We start from the raw sequence: 16,197 nt of genomic DNA, 5'->3' as shown, positions 1-16,197 counted from the left end.
AGCTAAGTTTGTGTTAAACCCTCTAAGGTGGAATACTAAGTTTGCATTGGGTGAAAAATAACGAGTCCCTTTTTATAATGAACACACAGCATCTATTACAATTGCAGTGCTAGTCTACCTTGTTACTTGAAATGTGGTCCATGGACCAGCAGTGTGAACAACATCTTGGAGCTTGTTAAAAATGCAGTTTCAGCCCTACCCCGGACCTACTGAATCAGAATCAACATTTTAGCAAGATCCCCAGGTAAATCTTATGTGCATTAAAATCTGAGGCCGGGTAGCCACATACCAAAGACTTCATATCTCCACAAGGTCCTATGTAAAGTAAGTGCCCTGCATTAATAAAGAATGAAATTGTGGAGGGAACATATTAGTCCACATTTTAACCTAATGCAATATGTGAGACAGTTAAGCATAGCTAGTGTTAAAAAAATGACCTTGGGGATAAAAATATTCAGCTGGGAAACCATTTATATTATAAATAATATTATTAGATGGGGCAAAAAACTCTGAAAATCAAAAAGCTTTGGGTTTAAATGTGTGACTTTTTTTCCCCCTGAAGAGAATTAATTATGAAACAAAACATATTCCTTTGTTATACTAAGTGACACTGTAACTCTGTCTTTTTCTCTGGCACGAAAATATGGTATGGAGGTTATGCAAAGTTCTTTTGGAATGAGAAAACAAATTTTGTATCATATCTCGGCCACATGGTGGCTTTGGGATCATAGGAAAATTATTAACTTCCTTAGTTGTAGACAATTTAAGGCACACATGGAGTAGTAGTTGAGAGAGTCAGCCTTGGAGCCAAATCCCAGCTCTGCCACTTAGTAGCTGTGTAATTTTGGGTACATGACAACCTTTCTGTATCATAAAGGATGCAGTGACATTCTTCTCATGAGGTTACCTATGCAAGTTATTGAGAAATAGGCCTTACATATAATAAGAACCCAGTACATCTTAGTTATCATTATGATCACATCATGGTCCATAATCTAACAAGGTGTCTCGCATTTAATAAGCACTCAAGAAAACCTTAGTTGAGTCAGTGAATGAAGGGTTGTTATAAGTAGTAAAAGACAAAATATTTAATGTGCCTAATGAAGTATGTTGCACTTAGAAATGTTCAATAACTGGTAGCAGTAAGATCCTCAAATTTCAACTACTTTTGTGAAATGCAATTATGTACTTATTAATGGGTTACCAGTATATACTAATTTCTGAGAAAATACATGTACTAATTTCATGTAATTTATGATTCACTAACTGGGCTCCTGAAGGTAAGTGACAGTCTGCTTTTAGCTATAATGAAAACTATCTAATTTGAAAAGTCTGTAAATGAAAGTGGAGGTCACAGAACAGAAACATGAAACCTCTTCATTGTAGAACTCCTAGGAGGCTACCTTTCACTTTAATGTGACTTCCATTCCCAGCCCTCGCATGAATTCTGTTACTATCTTCCATGACTGATGGGTGTGGGCCACACACAGAAGTCTTGTCTCCCCAGGTTACTGAGTAACATGTGAAGTTAACCAAGCAGGTCAATAGAACCTTTTCAGAATCGCTGGTGCTGGTCTCCACATGTAGAAAATAAGTACATTAGAAAAATAACTTAATGAGAAAACAGAGCTCTTGTCTGACATTTTAATGTTCAGCTTAAAAAAAAGCAATGGAATGAAAAAATCGTTTAAAAACATTTTTTCAGCTACTAACTTTCCCATTGCTACCAGTGGGCTACTTGTGAGTGAATAATAAATATACTCAACAGGAGTGGAAATCTGGGTAAAATGCAAATAAGTGAAGGCATCTTTAAGGATGGTGAAGGCACTCTGTTTTTTAGTGATTTGTTTCCCTATGACTTACTTTCAAGCACAAAGCACAGTAAAGGCTGATCTCTCAATGACTGGAAGTAAGACAGGTCATATTCCTGATTTGCAGAGCATGTGTATGTGTCCAGAGTGAAAATACTTCTAAAAGAGAGTGCAACAGGTCATTCATTCTGCTCTAGAAGGTTAAACACAGCATGTGTACATGACAGCCTTGGAAGAGATACAGGTCCACAGTGGACTAACCCCACCTAGAGTCAGAGTCACCTTACAAGATCAGCAGCGTGTAGAGTAAAAAACCCTCTTCCAGAGTTAAAAGACAAAGAGTATTTCTAAAATCATGGATCATTATTATCTAGCAAACATGGGGGGAAATTATGGGAGCAGGTGAGAGTTGTGACTGTGGCAAAGATGGGTGTATGTGTGTGCTCATGTGTGTGCACGCGCGCGTGTATATGTGTGTGTGTGCTTGTGTGTGTGTGTGCGTGTATGTGTGTGTGTGTGTTGATGGGGATCTGCTTGAAGTGTCTGAATTTTATGGACCAGGAAAATTTCAAAACATCATTTTGAAGACATAAACATGGTTACACCTTTTATTTTGTCAACATTTTTTTAGATTCCTACCTAAGTCAATACTTTCACTCAATAACAGCTCTTTTAGGCCCTGGCCAGTTGGCTCAGTGGATGGAGTGTTGGTCTGGCCTGTGGACATACCAGGTTTGATCCCAGTCAGGGCACACAGGAGAAGTGACCATCTGCTTCTTTCTCTCTCTGTCTCCCCCTTTTGTCCCTCTTCCCCTCTCACAGCCAGGGGCTCGATTGGTTTGAGAGTTGGCCCCAAGCACTGAGGATGCTCGCTTGATTTGAGCATAGGCCTTAAACTGGGGTTGCCTGGTGGATCCTGGTTGGGGCACATGTGGCAGTCTGTCTTTATCTCCCTTCCTTTCACTTAAAAAAAGCTCTTTTATTTTATAAAAATTCTATCAGTCTAGATGTCTATAAAACATATGGTACCAAAAATAATATTAATTGCTTGGGGTGCTATCATCTTTTATTAATATACCAAATATTTTGTGCCAATTATATTGCTGAATAAGATTACCAATATATTTATTGGTAAAAATATCTATTTTACACTTATATGAAATTGAATGTGAGCTTGAACTGGAGTTTTAAAAAAGGTTTTATACATTTGCTTTTGAGTCTTAGTTTTATTTAAAAATATAAGGCAGCAGAATACAATTAGTATTTAACACCTTACTGTTGGTTCTAAAGAAAAGTTCAACATGTATCTTCTATGTAGTGCTTTTATGCAGTGTTGAGGTTCTTAAAGCTTTAGTGACCTATAAGAGCATTCAAATGCAACAAACAAATAGTGAATTACATATCAATGCTTAATAGGTTATTGAATAGTTTATTGTTAAAGCAGCCTTCACATATGTTCTATTTATGCAGACATTTATCTTATGGAAAAATTATATAATTGCCTAAACCTATTTATGATCTAGTGACATTTAAAAATTTTTCACTTATGGGTGATTACTGCCAGTTTTGTAGTTATTTTATATCAGAGAAAGATCATATGTAGCTTTGAAGAGGTGTATATTTTGGTTCACATTTTCTATTTTTATAGACTTTTGTCTCGATGATTTAGCCTTGACATGAAACTTTTGGAATTTTTTTAGCAGTTAAAGGACATTTAAATGTCAACATCTCCTTAAGCTTTAAAATTAGAGCAGTAAACTAAATACATTTTTAATCATTATAAAATTATGAACTTTTGTTAGAAAACTGAGACTTTGTGAGAGAACTGGTAATTAAACTTACTTATAAATGAAGTTTCTCCTAAGTAACCTCTACGTTTAAGAACGACATCTAGAAATTTGGAGTCCTCGTTGATCAGGTAATATTCCTTTTCAAAGGAGATCCATGCCCAATTCAAGTGAAAATGCTGCTTGGTTAACTTGTTTCCACCTAGAAAACAAAAATTTAAAGCATCAACTTGTTGCTTAATTTGAGTGAATGACCTTAAAAAATTCCACAGACGACTTTAATGATGCAACATTAAGAATCACAGTAGCTGCTTGATTTGATACACACTCTAGAATATGTATATGGGAATACAGCTTAGTGTTATACAGAAATGCAGTAGCTGATGTAATTCTTCACAAAATCCCTTGCTCTTTAGGAGGAGAAATTGTCAAGGGGTGGAAGAAAGCAACATAGTTTAATCATAAAATCAAGTATCGGTAGTGACTTGAGGATTTCGAAATGGCAATGGAGTAGGTGGATGTTCCAACTGCCACCTCCCAGGACCAAATTGGTTTATAACTTAATTTAAGAACAATCATCTTGAAAAACCAATTTTGGACTAAACGAACAGGAATCTGTAACCAAGGATCACAGAAGAAGCCACACTGAGACTGGTACAAAGGGTGGAGATGTAGAAAGGGCTGCCCCGCTCGCTCCCAGGAGTGAGCAGTGCCTGAGGGTCTGGAGGGACTCTAACTGCAGGGAGGGTCGCCCTGAGAGGGGAAGGTCCTCAACTTCAGGCCCGGATCCCCAGCCTAGAGCCCCAGAGCCTAGAAGAGGTGCCCACATAGCATTTGGAGGTGAAAAGAGCCAAGGTTTCTGTCTGCGAGAAAGAGATGGAGCTCTTGGAGACCTAGGATTTGACTTAAAAGGCCTGTGCAGAAAATATTGTTCTCAGCCACTTACCCAGGGCTTGAGTGGAGGGAGAGCTGAGAGGACTAGAGTTGTGTGAGGGGAATGTGGAGTTGGAGGTCCAGGGAGAGACACTGTGGGGGACGGCCACCAGAACCCCTGTGCTGAATCATTCTCCAATATTGCAATTGCCATCTTTCTTGGGTGGAGCAATCCCCTCTCAGCAGCATCAGCCTGGGGAGAAGCAACTGCTCCACCTTCGGCAGTCTCTCCTGCCCTAGTCATGGAGACAGGATTGTTCTAAGAAGCCAGGAAGCAGGGGGCATATTAGTGACTCAGTTTTCTTGTGTTGAGGCTGGAGTTTTCCCTCACACACTCCTGAGTCTAATTCCCCCTCACAGGAGACTCAGTAGAAACTTGTCTGGACTGTGGGAAGACCAGACCTCTTAGTATCAGAGGCCATCCCCTCCAGACTCCTGGGCCCACCCCCTATAGCGATCTGTGAAAAAAAGTTTGGACAGACTGATACCTGATACTTGGGGCCAAGGAGTGGAGCCACACTCACCACCCTTCCTAATTCCTGAATTGCCCTAAGCTCTAAACCAGAGGTAGGCAACCTTTTTATACCTACCACCCACTTTGTATCTCTGTTAGTAGTAAAATTTTCTAACCGCCCCCTGGTTCCACAGTAATGATGATTTATAAAGTAGATAAGTAACTTTACTTTATAAAATTTAAAAAGCTGAGCTACAGCAAGTTAAAGCATATAATAATAATTACTTATCAATTACTTTATATAGAATTTTCGCTAAGTTTGGCAGAATAAATCTTTATAAAACAACTTTCTATAGTTAAATCTATTTTTTTAATTTACACTTTGGTTGCTCCGCTACTGCCCACCATGAAAGCTGGAAACCCACTAGTGGGCAGTAGGGAACAGGTTGATTACCACTGTTCTAGACTCTATTAGAGGTATTTTCAGCATTGAGCCCAACAAGCAGACAGCAGACAGAGGCTGCAGGAGGCTGGACTCAGGGAACTTGGCCTTTTAAGTGGAACTTCCCCCAGGCCTAGTATGGATAAAAGCCAGTTTAGGTGTGCAGCTTGGTATTCCCATGAGCACTTGGGCCCAGAAGAGGCAGCCACAAACTCTGGTTTGTTTGTAGCTGCAAGATGGTTGCTGAGGGCCAGTCATAGGCAGTGTCTTCCACTGCTCTGTGCTGAATTCTTGCCAGGGAGGGTCCAGGACTGGCATATCTAGTGGCCAGCCACAGAGAGCATTGGTTCAGGACCTAACAACTTTTGATAGAATGGTATCTTAAGGAAGGGCTCCTTACACCTGGCCAAGCTGACGCAAATTCCGCTCTCTGTGATCAGCACTGGCACAGTGGCTCATGTACATTGGATAGAGTGGAGCTTCACAGTCAGCTGGCCTAGGTGCTGGATATCCTGCCCTGCTGGACTAGACTCAACAGGGGGAAGGGAAAGAGTCCTGGAACATGGACATTTAAAGTGTGGGTCCCTGTAAGTCTATTGTTGGATCGGGTTGAGGGGCTTAGACACTTTCTGGGGGGGGGGGAGAGTCAGCCACAGGAGAGGACTCTCTCAGTCTTCCTCCCTGAGACTAGGGTTTCACCAGCTGTAAGACTTCTGCAGAGGGTACTGTTGGCCACACACTATCTGAACCTGCTGCTCACCTTGTTGGAGACAAAAAAAAATTTGAGTATCAAGCAGTGGCTAAGGGATTAGGCTCTGGAGTAGGGGCCACAGTACCCATACTGAACCCCTGACCAAAACACCCCTGAAATAGGGGGTCCCACTAACGCTGTATTCCCAAACCCTAACACAACAAGCTTGCAACTAGTAGAGGGGTTGGTTTGTCTGAGCCAACAGTATGGTCTTTCTACAGAAGACTCTATGGGAAGATCAGGCAGTGGCAAGAGCAGGTGAAAAGTAGAGGCAAATCTTACAGAGCTTGGGGTTTTTACAGAGCTGCTGTAATCTCTAAGCAGGAGGAAGCTGATCCTTATACACAGGTTGGCCACTCCCACACTACTCAGGTACAGAAAACACAGACACAAACAGCAAACAGAGCAGTAGCTATACACAGGTAGCCCAAAGTGGGTTACAAACAACAGTTGATGTCAACCCAAGAAGATCCAGAACCAAAATAGCAAGTAGTGGATGGCAGACAGCACCAACCCTAGACTCAGTTAGCTACACAAGCAGTTTGTCCAAAGGAGGCACCAGACAATGTGGAGAATAAATATGCCCAAAAGGGCACAATATGTAATACACACAATCAATGTTGATCCTTAGAGCCAGCCAGCCTGAAGGAATACCATACTCACAAAAAGACCAACTGCATTCAATACCCACATACAACAAGAGGGAAAATAGTACCCTCAAGAAGCATTCCTAGAACAAGAAAAACAGGTGGCTTGGAGGGCAGTACCACCGAGCCCATCTTCCTCATAAAGACACCACAAAATTTCAAAGTCAGACAGTGCTACCTAATACATAGACAAAATGGGCAGACAAAAAAAAATGTGACCCAAATGAATCAACAGGAGAAATCCCCAGAAAAAGAAATAAATAAAATGGAAGTAACCAAACTTACAGATGCAGAGTTTAAAATAATGATTTGTAGGATGCTCAAAGATCTTAGAGCAACAATGGATGGACATAATGAGCACCTAAATAAAGAGACAGCAAGCATCAAAAATACCATTGAAATCATAAAAAAGAACCAGGTAGAAATGACAAATACAATATTAGAAATGAAGATTGCACTAAAAGGAATCAATAGCAGGCTGGATGAAGCAGACGATTGAATCAGCGATTTAGAAGACAAGATAAACATAAGCACAGAAGTAGAGCAGGAAAATGAGGCACAAAAAGACTGAGGAAAAGCTAAGAGACCTCTATGACAACATGAAGAGAAACCACATCCGTATCATAGGGGTTCCTGAAGAAGAAGAGAATGAATAAGGAATGGAAAACATGTATAAAGAAATCATAGCTGAAAACTTCCCTAAATTGATGAAGGAAAAAGTCATAGAAGTTCAAGAAGCACAAAGAGTCTCATTAAAGAGTAATCCAAGGAGGCCTATATCAAGGCACATCATAATTAAAATGCCAAAGTTAAGAGACACAGAAAGAATACTAAAAGTTGCAAGAGAAAAATAGTTAATTACCTACAGAAGAGCCCCCATAAGATGACATCTGACTTCTCAACAGAAATACTTGAGGTCAGAAGAGACTGGCAATAAATATTCAATTTAATGCAAAACAAGAACCTACAACCAAGACTACTTTACCCAGCAAGTCTATCATTTAAAATTGAAGGAGAAATAAAAAGCTTCCTAGACAAGAAAAACTCAAGGAATTCATTACAACCAAACCAGTATTGCAAGACAACTTAAGGGGCCAGCTGTAAAAAGAGCAAAGAAAGAAGGAAAAAAAAAGAAATTGAGAAAGAGGATTGTAGATTTAAAGAATAAAATAGCAATAAATAAGTATATATAAATAATAATCTTAAATGTAAATGGATTAAATTCTCCTATCAAAAGACATAGGATAACTGCATGGATAATAAAAATAGGACTTGTACACCTGCTGTCTACAAAAAACCTACCTCAGAACAAAAGATACACGCAGACTGAAAGTGAAGGGATGGAAAAAAGTATTTCATGCAAATGAAAATGAAAAAACAAGTAGGGGTAGCGATACTTATACCTGACAAAATAGACTTTAAAACAAAGGCTATAATAAGGGATAAAGAAGGTCACTACATAATGATAGAGCAATCCAACTGGAAGAGATAACCATTATAAATATCTATGCACCTAATATAGGAGCACCTAAATATATAAAGCAGACTTTGATGGACATAAAGGGTGAGATCGACAGCAATACTATAATAGTGGGGGATTTAATACCCCACTAACATCAATGGATAGATCCTTCAGGCAGAAAATTAACAAAGAATCAGTGGCCTTAAATGACACACTAGATCAACTGAATTTGATATCTTCAGAACCTTTCACCCCACAGCAGCAGAATATACATTCTTTTCAAGTGCTCATGGTACATTCTGTATCATAGACCACATATTAGGACATGAAACAAGCCTCAATAAATTTAAAAAGATTGAAATCATATCAAGCGTCTTCTCAGATCACAATGGCATGAAGCTAGAAATCACTTACAATAGAAAAACTGAAAAATATTCAAACACTTGAAGGCTAAATAGCATGCTATTAAATAACAAATGGGTTAACAACTAGATCAACAAAGAAATAAAAAATTTTCTTGAAACAAATGAAAATGAACATTCAATATCTCAGAATTAATGGGACATAGCAAAAGCAGTCCTGAGAGGGAAGTTCACAGCCTTACAGGCATATGTTAAGAAGCAAAAAAAAAAAAAAGCTCAAATAAACAACTTGACCCTGCATCTAAAAGAACTAGAAAAAGAACAACAAATACAGCCCAGAGGAAGTAGAAGGAAGGAAATAATAAAGATCAGAGCATATATAAATGGCATAGAGGCTAAAATAACAATACAGAAGATCAATGAAACCAAGAGCTGCTTCTTTGAAAACGTAAACAAGCCTTTAACCAGACTCATCAAGAAAAAAAGAGAAAGGACTTAAATAAATAAAATTAGAAATGAAAGTGAAGAAGTAACAACAGACACTGCAGAAATACAAAAAACTGTAAGAAAATACCTGTACTATGAAGATCTATATGCCAAAAAATTGGACAACCAAGGTGAAATGGATAAATTACTAGAAACATATAATCTTCCAAAACTCAATCTGGAAGAATCAGAAAATCTAAACAGACCTATTACAACAAATGAAATTGAAACAGTTATCAAAAAACTCTCAGCAAATAAAAATCCTGGATCGAGGACTTCATAGGTAAATATTACCAAACATTCTAAGAAGAACTAACACCAATCTCTCTCAAGCTATTTCAAAAAAAATTAAGAGGTGGGAAGACTTTTCAGCTTTTTTTATGAGGCAAGCATTATCCTCATTCCAAAACCAGGTAAAGACACTACAAAGAAAGAAACTATAGGCCAATATCCCTGATGAACTTAGATGCTAAAATTCTCAACAAAATATTAGCAAACCAGATTCAGAAACACATTAAAAAAACATACATCATGATCAAGTGGGATTCATTCCAGAGAGGCAAAGCTGGTACAACATTTGCAAATGAATAAATATGATTCATCACATAAACAAAAGGAATAATAAAAATCACATGATTATATCAATAAATGCAGAAAAAGCATTTGATAAAATCCAGCATAGATTTATGATCAAAATTCTCAGCAAAGTGGGAATACAGGGAACATACCTCAACATCATAAAGGCCATCTATGGCAAACCCACAGCCAACATCATACTCAATGGGCAAAAATTAAGATTAATCCCCTTAAGATCAGAAATTAGGCAGGGGTGCCCCCTTTTACCACTCTTTCTCAAAATAGTTCTGGAAATCCTAGCCACAGCAATCAGACAAGAAGAAGAAATAAAAGGCATTGAAATGGAAAAGAAGTAAAACTATCATTAGTTGCTGATGACATGATACTGTACAAAGAAAACCATAAAATCTCAGTCAAAAAACTACTGGATCTGATAAATGAATTTGGCAAGGTGGCAGGATATAAAATCAATATTCAAAAATCAGTGGCATTTTTATATACCAACAATAAACTGTCTGAAAGAGTATTCAGGAAACCGTACCCATCATTATTGCAACAAAAAAAAATAAAGTACTTAGAAGTAAATTTACCAAGGAGGTAAAAGACTTGTACTCAGAAAATTACAAGACATTGAAAAAAGAAATCAAGGAAGATACAAACAAGTGGAAGCATATACCGTGCTCAAGGATAGGAAGAATAAATGTTATTAAAATGTCTATATTATCCAAAGCAATCTATAAATTCAATGCAATTTCTATTAAAATACCAATGGCATACTTCAAAGTATTTAAAAAATTTATATGGAACTAAAAAGGAACATGAATAGCCTTAGCAATCTTGAAAATGAAGAATAAAGTGGGTGGTATCACACTTCCTGATATCAAGTTATATTACAAGGCCATTGTAATCAAAACAGCTTGATACTGGCATAAGAACACGCATACAGATCAATGGAATAGAACAGAGAACCAGAAATAAACCCATGCCTTTATGGTCAATTGATATTTGACAAAGGAAGTAAGAGCATACAATGGAGTAAAGACAATCTGTTTAATAAATGGTTTTGGGAAAACTGGACAGGTACATGCCAAAAAAATGAAACTAGATCACCGACTTACACCACTCACAAAAATAAACTCAAAATATATAAAAGACTTAAATGTAAGTCACAAAACCATCAATATCTTGGAAGGAAACATAGTTAGTAAACTCTCTGATATCTCTCATAGCAATATTTTGCCAATTTATATCCATGGGCAAGTGAAATAAAAGAGAAGATAAACAAACAGGACTATATCAAACTAAAGAGCTTTTGCACAGCTAAAGACACCATGAACAAAATAAAAAGACAACCCACACAATGGGAGAACATATTTACCAATATATCTGATAAGGGGTTAATAACCAAAATTTATAAAGAACTTGTTAAACTCAACTCCAGGAAGGTAAACAATCCAATAAAAAAATAGGCAAAAGAAATGAATAGACACTTCTACAAAGAGGACATATAGATGGCCAATAGGCATATGAAAAAAGTTCAACATCACTAATCATTAGAGAAATGCAAATTAAAACCACAATGAGATACCACCTCACACCAGTCAGAATGGTGCTCATCAACAAAACAACACAGAATAAGTGCTGGCGAGGATGTGGAGAAAAGGGAACCCTCTTGCACTGCTGGTGGGAATGCAGACTGGTGCAGCCACTGTGGAAAACAGTATGGAGATTCCTCAAAAAATTAGAAATGGAACTGCCCTTTGACCCAGCTATTCCACTTTTAGAAATATATCCTATGAACACTAAATCACTGATTGAAAAGGAGAAATGCACCCCCCATGTTTATGGCAGCATTGTTCACAATAGCAAAGATCTGGAAACAGCCCAAGTGTCCATCAGTGGATGAGTGGATTAAAAAGCTGTGGTACAGATACACAATGGAATACTACAAGGCTGTGAGGAAGAAGGAAATCTTACCTTTTGAGACAACATGGATGGACTTGGAAACTATCATGCTAAGTAAAATAGGCCGGACAGAGAAAGAAAAATATCATATGACCTCACTCATTTGAGGAATCTAATGAACAAAGTGAACTGAGGAAAGGAATAGAGACAGAGGCGGTGTCACAGGGAGCAGGACAGCTGTCAGAGGGAAGCAGGATGAGGGGATGGAATAAAGAAAGTGAAGGGATTAGTGAAATTTATATACATAACACATAGATACAGGTAACAGGACAGCAAATCCCAGAGGGAAGGTGGAAAGGAGTTAGGGGGAGGGGGCAAAAGGGGTGTAATGGGGGACACAGGGTTAGGGGGGAGGGTGTTATATTAACTGGGACACTTGAATCCATGCTAACACAATAAAATAAAGTTAATAATTTTTTTTTTTCAAAATAAAATAATCAAGTATCTAAGTTGCAGGAAGATGTTCTTCTCTCACAAGATGTCGCTGGAGAGCAAGGTTTTCCTATGGGGAAGGATGCAGGGTTCACTTGTGATGTTAAAAACACACACACACAACTTTACAAATTAACTTTTTTTCTGGTTCACTGAGCATTGGGTAGAAGGCTTTAATTATAACCACTTAAGAAAAACAAATATCCCCTCTGCCTCCCTCTTCCACTATATTGACTCCAGTTCCTTAGAACAAACAAACAGCTCTTTTCATTGATTCCATTCTGCTCTGAAGATAAAGCTTTTCTCCTCCCTCCTTTCTACCACAATGGAGCTGCTGCCTATCAAGGGAAAAGAAACCTTGTGTGTGATCTCTCTAATGTGAAAGCGCTCTGCCAGGTGAATAAAAGAAGAAGCGGTTATCAGCTGATCACTTTTGCACACATCCTCTACTTCCTTTGATCTGTACCAATTATTTTAGAGAAAGGTGAGGTTTATTAAATAAAGACATCAGTAATTTCTTTTAAGCCTCTGTAAAAAGGGTGGGGGGAAAAAGCCCAAATAATAAACACAGCTAGAAGCCCAATTTTAATTCTCGTTTCTTCGCTTCTGAGTTTACATGGAGAGAGCTACACTTAGAGAAGAGGAAATGAGGCAGAAAAACACCAAGAGTTGAATAAAACGGAAGACAGAGAATCTGCACAAGGGGAAACATAGTGAGTGAACAAAGGGAAGAATGTTCATCTTTGCTAGAAATTTTAAAATCAATATATCAGCGATGTTGAGTTATCAATAGACACGTACTGATGATGAAAGAGAATACCCAGTATAGCCACTACTCTGTAGGGACATTGTTTTTCTTGTTTATTGTTGTGTGGGCTTGCACATCGTCAACTGTCATTTTTTATTTTTATTTTTTTTATTTACAAGCATGTGTCTGCTCCTGTCTGAGCAGCCCAGGATAGGCAATGGTTGAATTCATCTTTCTAGTATCCAAGCCCTATGTTGTTCCTTAGGACATAAGGAGGAGTGCTTGTTTCTGGATGAAGAAACCTATGGATGAAGCATGATTTTAGCAGTAAAGTGGCTACCTTGAAACTCCTGCCTATTTTATTCCTTTTTCATAACAGTTTTGGCTTACATAAACAAAGCACATACTACAGATTTATTTGACTTGTGACTAATAACTTCTAACCTATTCAGTAACTTTTGTACTCAAAAAGTAAATTTTATTTTATCATTTTGTATTCTCTATTCTTATTTCCTTTTCCTTATATTCAAGAGTAAGAGATCCCTAAGCATATAGTTTCTCTAAATTTTTAGCAAATTATAATATATATATTTTATTCAGTGAGAGGAGGGGAGGCAGAGACAGACTATCACATGTGCCCTGACCAGGATCCACCCAGCAAGCCCACTAGGGGGTGATGCTTTGCCCATCTGGGGTGTTGCTCTGTTACTTGGCAACTGAGCTATTTTAGCACCTGAGGTGGAGGCCATGGAGCCATCTTCAGTGCCCAGGCCAACTCGCTCCAATTAAGCCATGGCTGCAGGAGGGGGAGAAAGAGAGAGAGAGAGAGAGACAGAGACAGAGACAGAGAGAGAGAAGTGAGAGGGGGAGAGGTGGAGAAGCAGATGGGCAATTCTGTGTGCCCTGACTGGGAATTGAACCCGGGACTTCCACACACTGAGCGTATGCTCTACCACTGAGCCAACCGGCCAGGTCCTAATTATAATATTTGATTCTAACCCTTTCCTGGAATATTCCAGACATTATCACCCTTCTGGATATTACATGCTTTAAGAATATTGAGTCCCAAGGCCTTCTTCCCTGGGCACTATATGCAACAGCAAGCCCCAAAGCAAACCATCTGGCTCCTCTAATCTGATTAATTTTTCCCCACAGTGCTTTCCATAACCTCATATCCTAAATATGTTTACTTTTGGTCTGCCACTTTATCTCCTCCCATTGTAACACATGATCCAGAGTGCAGGCTTACTGTTAGAAAAATGCCTAATATTAAATGAATTAGACATCCTGATGTGTTGGTTGAAAGATATTCAGTAGTGCTTCATTTTTGTGGTGATATAAATGTCCTCCAGATTAATAAATCTTTCAAGTCTTTTTTTCCCATGTAATTTTTCAAATAACACCCTTTCTAAAATGTCTTGCATACTTTTTTTTCCTTGGGATAGTTATTACTATAATAAATGTAAACTACTAGAATTTGTGTTTGTCTAAGTGACGCTTTCCAGGGCTCATTGGTGACTAATGTCCCGTTTTACCTTTTTACCTGTTACGAAGTAAGAGACAGTTTTAGGGGATAGATAATTTCATCTCCACTTACAGATTTAATAATCTTATTTTCTAGTTGGTACTTATGTTCTGGAAGGATGAGGGTGCCAGTTTACTGTTTCATCAGGGGTTTCAAGTGGCACAGAGCTAAAGAAGTTTGCCAGGATTTCATATGTCCGCCACTTTGAAATTTTTAGTTGAGATACAATTCAGAGGCAATATCCAGAAACTGCTTTGTGAGACAGTGGACTGCTCCAGTGTAACTATTTTTGGATGCTTAGCATTCACCCTAAATCAGAGACTTTCAAGTAGATGTTTTACTAGTGAATGCCTGGATGGAATTAAATACTACCTAATGTCATATACCCATGAACCCTATTTGTGTTTTAGAATTTATAAAATCTTAGATGCTACTCACTATGCAGGAGTGATTGAGGATTTGAGGAACTAAGATAGAATTTTGTAACTCTCACTAAAACTGACCTTGATCGATTGAACTTTGCATTTCATCTAAAGAATGGAAAGACACATTATTTATTCATTTATTACATATCATGTACACTCCTCTAAAATCTCAACTATGGTAACAATCAATGTATATACTTGAAATAACAATAGCTACAGCTTACCAAATGTAAAATTTTGAAGTTACACAACTTAAAAAATTTTTTTTCACTTTAGTATGATTCTTTGCCTTTCTAAAGTCATCTCTGATGTATAAGAATCTAGTCTCAACGTCCCACTGCAAACAAATTAAAGTCTGTAACATGTGTCATAAGTCCATGCAACAGGTGCCTGACAGCTGATAACCATACTCCCAAATACTTTGTCCCCAAACCCTGACAACTAAATCCATTAAGGTTTTTAGGAAAAGACCTCTTTCGAACTGTTCCAGCTAGTCTGTATGCTTCTTCATTTTCTTTTTCAGTGGGAATGCAATAGTTCATTTTTTTTTTTTTAAGAACAGCCAAGAATCACAACCTTCAGTTAGCTCTTCCTAAGAACATAGGGCTGCCTGATTTCTCTGAAGACAAAGTATATTTCTTCAGTATGAAACCATTGTGACAACTTTGACATGTGCTTGATGAAGAGTAATTTCCGGGTGTCCATTTAGCTTTGAGGAATTTATTTCTTAAAGAAAAGTTAGTTAACAATAGAACATTATAGCTTTCTAAAATTCATTTGCTAAGAATAACATTCAGCTTGGAAGCTGAAGTGGAAATGAAATATATAGCTATTTTAAGAGCAGTATATCATTCTTTAAATCAGCAATTGAAATAGATACTTATATTAAAATAGATTAAGATAACAATGTTACCTAATTTATTGGTAAAAATTGTATAATGTGATTTTTGAGCAGTTTTGTTCTCTTAGAAGATAAGAATAGTGGTTAGCAACTACCATCAGTGTTGTTACTAATTGTGGAGAGAATGAAGAATTCAAGTTAAAGTAAGGAATTTCCTTTCTCACCATTCCTGTGCTAAGATGATCTTTTAAATTTTGTTTTGCTTCAGAATTTTTCTCTATGAGCATCTGTGAGAGCTCTGGTATCCTGTCCTCTGGTTCTTACAGTCAGGTGAATTTTATAGTTAATTGAAAACCAGCTGGGGCTAAGGTGAAGCCAGCTGGACTGTTCAACATAACTTCCTTCTGCCTCTAGGAGTCGGTCTTCTGTTGTGGGGCGATGGGCCAAGTACACAGATAATGTGTATAAACTAGAGATTGACAAGTGCTGTGGAGAGAGGCCCTGATGATGAGCTGTGGGCGTTCACAAGAGTGAGGGATTACTTTAACCC

At 37.9% G+C, this 16,197-nt stretch overlaps 1 protein-coding gene across 4 annotated transcripts in view; it reads right to left on the bottom strand.

The window, feature by feature from the left end:
• FREM2 (FRAS1 related extracellular matrix 2) overlaps positions 1-16,197 on the bottom strand; it is a 255,480-nt gene that overhangs the window by 158,787 nt on the left and 80,496 nt on the right. For all 4 annotated transcript variants that reach the window (XM_066236956.1, XM_066236958.1, XM_066236955.1 and 1 more), the window contains exon 3: positions 3,654-3,800. In XM_066236956.1, coding sequence (XP_066093053.1) covers positions 3,654-3,800 — 147 coding nt within the window. The remainder of the gene's footprint in view (positions 1-3,653; positions 3,801-16,197) is intronic.

The sequence above is a fragment of the Saccopteryx bilineata genome, chromosome 6, assembly GCF_036850765.1.
Source record: "Saccopteryx bilineata isolate mSacBil1 chromosome 6, mSacBil1_pri_phased_curated, whole genome shotgun sequence".
NCBI lineage: Eukaryota > Metazoa > Chordata > Mammalia > Chiroptera > Emballonuridae > Saccopteryx > Saccopteryx bilineata.
Note: the sequence above shows the minus strand (reverse complement) of the source record. Positions and strands in the feature narration are given on the sequence as shown.